The sequence below is a fragment of the Rhipicephalus microplus genome, chromosome 4 (assembly GCF_043290135.1).
Source record: "Rhipicephalus microplus isolate Deutch F79 chromosome 4, USDA_Rmic, whole genome shotgun sequence".
NCBI classification, from domain to species: Eukaryota; Metazoa; Arthropoda; class Arachnida; order Ixodida; family Ixodidae; genus Rhipicephalus; species Rhipicephalus microplus.
The window spans coordinates 30,239,139-30,247,574 of record NC_134703.1 but is presented as its reverse complement, the minus strand read 5'-3'; the positions used below and the strand labels follow the sequence as shown (position 1 = coordinate 30,247,574).

At 45.5% G+C, this 8,436-nt stretch overlaps 2 protein-coding genes across 2 annotated transcripts; both read left to right on the top strand.

The window, feature by feature from the left end:
- Window positions 1-376: 376 nt before the first annotated feature.
- RpS19a (Ribosomal protein S19a) lies at window positions 377-3,839 on the top strand. The gene is made up of 5 exons (XM_037422670.2): window positions 377-455; window positions 709-779; window positions 866-966; window positions 2,389-2,572; window positions 3,711-3,839. Exons 2-5 carry the CDS (start codon window positions 709-711, stop codon window positions 3,796-3,798), a joined length of 444 nt encoding a protein of 147 aa, XP_037278567.2. The 5' UTR covers window positions 377-455; the 3' UTR covers window positions 3,799-3,839.
- A 686-nt stretch (window positions 3,840-4,525) lies between these two features.
- On the top strand, window positions 4,526-7,854 carry LOC119171590 (transmembrane protein 218-like). The gene is made up of 2 exons (XM_037422367.2): window positions 4,526-4,724; window positions 7,491-7,854. The coding sequence occupies exons 1-2, from the start codon at window positions 4,597-4,599 to the stop codon at window positions 7,768-7,770; spliced, it is 408 nt and encodes a 135-aa protein (XP_037278264.2). The 5' UTR covers window positions 4,526-4,596; the 3' UTR covers window positions 7,771-7,854.
- The last annotated feature ends 582 nt before the right edge of the window (window positions 7,855-8,436 follow it).

Below are 8,436 nucleotides of genomic sequence, written 5' to 3'. Positions count from 1 at the left end.
GGCGGTCGTCGGAACTATGATGGTGGCGCTACTCAAGCACAGAACACCTACCAAGTAGGGGGTGCCTTCAAATAGATTTTTGAGTTTTTGAAACTTATATGCAACAAAAATAACGTAAAAAAGTAAAAAAAGCGTAAACGTGATTATACTTAACTTTACGTAAGTGACGCCATTATTCAACAAACAACTTCTTTAATACAAGGCACCCTCTGAAATTAGAAACAAACGCTCAAATTGCTAATCTCAAAGGACGAGTACAAAGACCCTTATCCTACGTAGGTAGCGCCGCTATAAATGACCGGCGTTTCGCGCTCACTCGGCAGGCACAAGAAATCTAGGAGGCGTTGGTTATTCCAAAGGTTGCAACTTGCAGATGGCGCGAGTGCCGAATTTTCCCAGCATACATTGCGCGCCCACACACGTTTCGTTCCTTTTCCTTCGCAAGCGCCGGCAAGGTATGTTTAGGCCTAGTTAACTAGCCCAATTTTAGCATTTTGAAAACAGAAAAAAGGCTACATTACTGTAAGCACCGTAATTCTGCGTGCTCTTTGATTATTGCGGTTCACTTATCGAGCCAGTTAAGCGAGTTACAAGGGCATCGTTGATGTCGGCGCTGGTGCATCTGCCATGTGACGTGCAGTTGTGTCCGGTGATCATTTGTAAATGTAGACCGTCCTGTTGACTTATGTTTCCGATTGCTCCTTTCAGATGCCTTCTGTCGGAGTCAAAGACGTTGACCAGCAGGCGTTTGTGCGGGCGTTGTCTGCCTTCCTCAAAAAGTAAGCGTCGAGAGATCATTCTGCCATGTTATTGAGGTCTCCGCAGGAAGGCCTAGCATACTGACTCAATTTTGATTGCCCGTCAGGTCCGGCAAGCTAAAGGTTCCAGACTGGGTTGATGTAGTGAAGACCGCTATCTACAAGGAGCTGGCCCCTTACGATGAGGACTGGTTCTACACACGATGCGGTGAGTCGAATGACGTTGATGGACGTGCTGCACTAGGCACCTCGTAGAGAGTATCTAAATGTTTGCCTGCCTTGCATAGCTGTTCTGGTTTCTAGCGTAGAAATTTTGACCTTACAATAGATGCTAGAATTACGGAGAAAGCGCTTGTGAGTGTAGGAGCAGATTTATTGATAGGTTTGTTTGAAGGCAAACTGTAGACCTTGGTGTCGTCCATCGTTCCCACTTTGCTCATGGTTATTGGGTGCACAATCGATTGTAGCTGCTGAAAATGGAGCATTTGAGCAGAATCCGTGCCGTGGATAATGCTGTGCCACAATTTCTGTAGACTTCCCTCATTCCATAGTGGGCCTATTCAGTGCCCCTAATTAAGGTTGTTGAGCTTTTGACATAATCGGATATCAAAACAACATAGCTTGTGTTGGCAGGAGAAACTCAAGCGAAAAAAAAAAAAGATTACAGCTCAAAGCAGCTGCGCACTGTGTGCCTGCATTATGCAGGTGATGGTTGGTGTTGCTGGGAATGACTAGAGCATGTTAGCATCCAATTGTAATTCTAAATGTTTGGGTTTGTTGGCATGACCTCTATCAAACTCACAGCCATGATTTTTCTTTTGGGGGTGGGGGGCTTGTTAAAGGCCTGTAAGAGCACCTGTTTTCATTGTTGGTTCCCCTTCATGTGAACTATGGAGAGAAGGTGGGAGGTGCAGGGAGACCCCCCCACCCCTCACATATGCTGCTAACTTCAAGAAACTTTTCTGTACCTTTTGTAAAAATTATGTGGTGTCTCTCTGCCATGGGTGAACGTTGCCGGTCATCCACCTACAGGTAGTGACTGTGACTGCAAAGTAGTGACCAAGCACCCACTCGTAAAAACCTACTCTGTATTGCATAAATTCAGTGTATGTATTTATTGTGCAGATTTCTGTAGGTTATCATGTATAAGGCAATAATTTGGCCACAACATGTCTGGTTGTATGGAACATTGATGCTGTTTCAATCGTATCCTGAAGTCATTGAATTGTCAAGCTTTTAGAAATGTTTGTAAACTACTGTTTCCTCATATTTTGTTGAAATTTCTCTTCACTTGCCACAAATGCTTGCTAAGGTACTCGTAGTGCAGTGCCCATTTTAGGTATCAATCCAGTTATTGTGTAGGGCTGTCAGACGACCAGGCAAGAGGTGCGGAAAATATAATTGAAGAAAGTGTGCAAGTTTTATGACTCGAAGGAATTGACTCTAGAATTGGCCTCCTATGCTGGGAGAAAAAGTGAGCAGGATATTAATTGCAGAGCTGCCAAAATACAGATTAACTTTAGCCAACAGTGAAGCTTGCACAAAGTGATGTTTATTTTTCAAAATTGCAATTTCGGTGTTGATAAAAATGTGAAAGATGCCTTCTGCCTCTATGCCCCTATTACCACAGCGTCTGTGGCACGGCACCTGTACATGCGGTCTCCATCTGGTGTCAAGTCTATGCGGAAGATCTATGGTGGCAGGTACCGCCGGGGCGTTCGCCCATCCCACTTCTGCCCCGCCTCCGCCAGTGTGGCGCGCAAGGCCCTCCAAGCACTTGAACAGCTGAAGCTGGTTGAGCAGGACCCAAGCGGGTGAGCAATTTTAGGATTGAAAACTGTCGGGCTCTAAATGCTGAGCCACACAAACCTTGCGCACTATAACTTGGGAGGGAAAGCAATGGCAACACCTTTGCCTACTTCTGATAGCTGCTGGTCGCCAATCCAAGGCAGCCATAAAATATTGCAGGCGTACATTTTACACTTCATCCTTAATTCACAGAGCTCTGCTGAGACTGCCCAGGTGTACTCGTATGCTTTGAAGACCAAGAGTCAATTTAGGACAAGGTTGGCTGTTAGGTCTTTCTTGATCAGTCCTTGTTCTGCTAATAACTGTTCAATTGCACATGTACCAAAATGCAGAATGAATGGAAAGCTACTATACCATACCAGAGGAAATACTCCTCTTTCTGTGGTCTGAAGAATTGTCGGATCTTTCTGTGGCTCCACTTTACACTCTCAAATGTGAAGTCTTATTGCCTTGTGCAAGACTTACCAGTGACTACAACGCTGAGCACAAAACACACTATTGCATTTTCTTAACATTGTATGGTAAGGTCATGTGCTTGCCTTCCTTTTCATTTGGCTATGATTTAAAGGGGCCCTTCAACACTTCTCCAAGTAACTATCGACATTGAAAGATTTTACCTTGCAAATTAACCGGTGCAGAACTTTTTTTTCTTCAATCTGTCTAGTGCGAGGGAAGGAGTTGTCACATGCTCGGATTGTTCTCATTGTTCTTATGAGCCTGCTGGAAGCCAAGTAGGGAGGAATGGTGCACGGGAAGGAACTCATACCACACTCTTGCATTATGACTGAGCACTATTTTTTTCCTTGAATGCCCTGCTTAATTTCGGTGTCAGCGTGGGCACATGGCCACAACTACAATAATTGTGGTGCTCGCAATGCTCACATAATCGACTGGCCATAAATTTGGGTATATGGCATCATTTGTGGATAGAAGAGCAAGTGAATTTCGGCAGATTTTGAGAATTGCAACTTCTAGGCAAAATGTTGCGCTATGGGCTCTCCTGTTCTCTGGAGCCTTGACTGCTGATGAGCAGCGTTTTCCGACCTCGCTGAAGAAAGTGTTGCAGGGCCCTTTTAAGGCATGAACTGTCTGAACATAAATGTTTCTGGTTAGATGCATGTCTTATCTTTCTGTGTGTTCCAGTGGCCGCAAGCTGACCAGTCAAGGCAGGAAAGATTTGGACCGGATTGCAGCACAAATCAAGATGAAGACGTCTGCATCTGCAAAGTAGATGCTGCCCTTCATTAAAAAATGTTTTGCCTACGCTTCCTACTTGTTGTTTGTGTTATGGCTGCACGCTTAAGCAATATCACTTGTTTTGTTATGCCTATACAAACACTTAAGTCTGGCATATCTCTGTTGGAGTAACAAACAATTCGGCAGTTACCACATACCACGGGAATCAATGTCGTGTGAAGCATGCAGAGGGAAGGTGACTGGTGTCATTTTTTTTTCTTTAAGTGCTAAACATGTACAAATGTTATATACAAAGACATGTATGTTTAACAATCTCATATTTTTTTATGTAGTAAGTTTGCAGCTTTGTAACAATGCCAAGAGCTACATTGGTGACCACAAATGGTAGTGCTTGCAAGGATGGTAACCACGAATGCAGCTATTGAGACCAACTTCAGTAGTTGACGATTACCCCGACGTGGTAGCTGTATGATGGCACAGCTGTGGCAGAGTAATTGTATGTTATAGCATAAAAGGGGTGGGGGACCATGGGCCCGGTGTGCTACCACTTGGCTGTGCCACTCGGTTATGTTGGGCCGTATCAACGGGTGAATAAAGTTCTGTTCAAGCGCCATGACTGAATGGCCACGCCACATCGAAGTCTTGTAAGCATGACATCGTTCAACAAGATTGCTGTTCTACACGTAAAGCGTGTAGATTTGTCACCTCTGCGACAGGTTTACTTGATCTACACCTTGCCAGCGGGTGCAGCTCTTGGGAAGTCTGCTCTGTGCAGCCGGTGTGCTGTGGTTCAGCTTCGACTGATTGCGAACGTCTGTTGCCATGGCAACGCATGTTGACGGTAAGCATGGCCAGCCCACGCGTGTTCGAAGTTGGCATCGGCGTTTTTATTCTCGCTGTGCTGTGGACAACATGCTGTTTGCTTTGCATATTCCTGTCCAAAACTCAAGGAATTTCCCGGTGAGACGACGAAATCGATTTCTTGCTGGTGTTCGCTTGTATGTCTCCGCCACTGAACTGACGCACGGTGCATCTGATGCCGAAAAAAGTGCGCTGTTCCGTTTTCGATGTTTTCGCTTCTAAGCAGATCAAATAGGAGCTGTGAATTTGCAGTACCGGACCACTAATGGCGCAGGTTTCAAGGTCCGACTTGGCGCGGCGGGGACCAGAAGTATAACAAAACTTGCGCTACGCGGGTTTTGGCGCCTAATCCGAAAAATGCGGGCGAACAACGTGATCACGTGAAGCGACAAACATCGGTTCAAATTTCGCAATTGGTTTTTTTTTTCCGTTTTCACGTAATTTCGGCAGTCTCATGCAACAGCTAGCTACAGTTTTTTTTTTCCTGCGCGGCCGGCGCGCGCTCAGTTTCGATATCGCCATTGAACGCTCGCGCATCGGCGTGTGCGAGGAGGGGGGGGGGGGGGGAAGAGGACAAGGTCTGCGCCATAGTCATAATAAAGAGGAGGACGCAGCTACGAACCTTCCCCCCCCCCACCCCCACCCCTGGAGGCAACCCTGCGTCCGTCTCTGATTATGAGAAAAAAAAAAAAAACCCACAGCTTACAATAAGTAGGGCAATGCTCCATCACTGCAGAGCTGTTGGGTACCTAGCTGGTTGTGGCTCGGCCCTTGCTAACCCCTTGCTAATTATACTAAACATGGCTACGCTTGCTTTTTTATTTTTTTTAGTGCATGTCGTTCTATCTATATATGCCTGTAGGCAGACTACAACCATAACAGCTGTATTGTAATTTATGCAATTTTTGTGATTGCCAAGAAACAGTTATGCAAATATGCATGACGGCCCACTGTAGCTGTATTGTACAGTAGTATTGCAGAGAATGTGCTGCAGCAGAAGGCAAAGCAAGATCATTAAGTTCTATAAGTATGACAGGTAATCTTCCAGGTTTAGTACCGGTCAGCACACAAACTGATGCATTGCTGAATAAACCATCCTTAAAATTGATCTGGCAACAGTACCTTTGTTTTGTGTATGTTATGACCACAACAGCTGTGGTATAACTTTACCCATACGTAGAGTTCAGGCAGGGCTGACTGACTTGTTTTTAGAGCAGAAAGAAATTGAAGTAATTGCTGGAAGAATGCTTTTGACTGGTTGTTCTAGTAAACCCAAGGCATTAGTTCAGCCTCCAGCACCACTCAATGTTAAGAATTCCAGTGTTGCAACAGTGATGAAAGCTGCTGCAAATTTTTATGCTCTTAAACAGCATTTGCCCAGCTCCTTCAAAAACAGAAGCCCAATCTTGCACTTTATGAGTTTTTTATTTTATATTTCACTTTCATACAATAGGCTAGAAATGAAACGGCTTTTGTGAGAACACAAAGCTCTAACCTTTTGTGACCTTTGAAGAGTACTGTAATGAGATTTACCAACAAAACGTCTGATCAAGAAAATTGGTGCCATGTGGAACCAATGATGACCATATCTGCTGCAGTTGTCTTTTTCAACACTTCATGGCTGCTCCACTAGTACACGTTTTTACAGTGAAAGCTGTTATAAGATCACAACTCGGGTCACGCGCAGTTGCCCATTGCCGCCGCTCTTGTTGTCCGTAACCACATCACGCGCAATTAGAAAAAAAAAAAACTAGCAGCAAAGACACAGTGGGGCTCGAAACTCAGGTCTGCTGGGTGCCAGCCCAGTATTCTACCACTGAGCTACATCGGTGCTTGCGACTTATTGGCAAACCTACCACCAAAGACATAGTGGGGATCGAACTTGGGTTCGCTGGGTGCCAATCCAGTATTCTACCATTGAGCTACGCTGGTGCTTGCGACTTGTTGGCAAACTTGCCTTAGGCAGGCTTTATGTCGGTAAAGCAATCGCATTAATATGTTAAACAGCAAAAGAACAACCAGTCGTCGCACAATACGAATAGCGTAACAAGTGGGCCGCCCGATGCTCCACCCTATTACAAAAGCTTGTTCTTGTTCCCCTATTGACTGTGGCGCATACCCACCTCAGCCATAATTCCTCATTGTCCTCAGCCACTGCATAAACAAGTGGCACAAAATTCCTTGCGAGTGTTTAACGGATATCATGCTTCTCAGAAGAATGACGAAAAATAGCATAGCGATAGCCGGCCTACTACCCAAAGTTTATTATTAACGCCCTAGTGGGTATCAAGCTAGTGTGCTTGCAGCAGTTACCCAATGAGTGTTTTTAAAAGGCTCTGAAAGGCCGCTCTTCTTGCTATTGTTGTGACTGCGCTGCGCCTACCGCGCAGGCCTGGCGTTTTTCAAAAGAGTTCATTAAACCTCCTCCTCCTGTTTTGCCGTTCATTGCATTGCCACCTCTGATATTGTGCATGCAGTATGTTTATATGTAATTAGAAAAATACACATTATTTCATTGAAATAATGGTACTGTTTACATCATAAGCAAAAGCTCTACAAAGTGAACGAGAAACATTTTTCACTCATTTCGGCATGTTTTCTTCTCATCTTTCAGTCTTGAAAGGGTTAAAAGTAATGTCTTTATGAAGTGCTGTTTGCACAAAGGATACCCCATTTCCAGCATATTGTAGGGAAATTAAGAATAAAAAACTTATAAGGTGCAAGTTTAAGCTTCTGGTTTTCTTTGAAGGAGCAGGGCAAACGCTGTTGAAGTGCATAAAAATCTGCTGCACCTTTCATAAAACTGTTTTAAGCACTCGACAAGTTTACATTCACACTTTTTCATGCATTACACATCCTTTGCAGGGCTGTTGGTGTGTTTGCTGCCACGCTTCTGGCCACTGTGCTACTGCTCATCTTGCCACAGGGAGAAGGCCAGAAACCGAAGGACGGCGACATCACCGACTCACTATTCATCTGGAGGAGTGCCCTCACTGTTCTTCTGGGCCTGTGTGCACTCGCATCACCTATAATCATGATCAAGGTGCACTGGAGTGTGTCTGTCCAAGCAAGAAGTCTTAATAGATTAAACAACATAATTAGGCGCCGTACTGTCAGCATTCAGACATTCGAAGAACAGCTGTAGTGCTCCGCCAACTTTTTGCTTTCTAATCTGTAGGCGACGAATGGGGCCAATTCAGCTGAAGTAGTAACAGCTAGAGAGAAAGACTAAAGAAAGGCAGGAATGAAGAAGGGTTTATTGACGACTGTTGCGACGGTGGTCCTACGAAGAAACACGATCGTGCAAGAGCAACGGTCAAGCTGAAGCCGGCGATGATCAGCACGAGCCGAGCGAGCGAAGCCCAGCACCCAGTACCCAAGCGGTGGCGATGTTGCTTGCCAATGACGCTCTTTCTTCTTCACAATTTGCCCCCGCCGAAAAAGAGCCATCCTGGCGACCTAAGAGTCTGGAGGCAGAGGGCTATAATATGGCTTAAGGCGGGCGACGTGGACGATGTCACGTCCACGCCGGCGCATGTCGTCAGATGGGGAAAGTGGCTCGATGAGAAAATTCACCGGCGAGGTTTGCTCCAAAACGCGGTATGGGCCCTCGTACTTTGGAACGAGTTTTGAGGAAATGCCGGGGGTTTGGTAAGGAACAGCCAGCCATACAAGTGATCCCGGGGAATAGCTGGGGCTTTGTGAAGAGTCGACGTTGTTTTCTTTCTGGCGCTGTTGTTCTCGAGACGTAAAGGTGCGTGCGAGTTCACGGCACTCTTCCGCATTTCGGGCAGCTTCGGACACAGATGGG

Coding starts and splice junctions, on each gene's coding strand:
- RpS19a (XM_037422670.2), top strand. CDS start 709: ATGCCTTCTGTCGGAGTCAAAGACGTTGACCAGCAGGCGTTTGTGCGG. Junction 967..2,388: donor CTGGTTCTACACACGATGCG/GTGAGTCGAATG, acceptor CTATTACCACAG/CGTCTGTGGCACGGCACCTG. Junction 2,573..3,710: donor GTTGAGCAGGACCCAAGCGG/GTGAGCAATTTT, acceptor TGTGTGTTCCAG/TGGCCGCAAGCTGACCAGTC.
- LOC119171590 (XM_037422367.2), top strand. CDS start 4,597: ATGTTGACGGTAAGCATGGCCAGCCCACGCGTGTTCGAAGTTGGCATC. Junction 4,725..7,490: donor AAAACTCAAGGAATTTCCCG/GTGAGACGACGA, acceptor CATCCTTTGCAG/GGCTGTTGGTGTGTTTGCTG.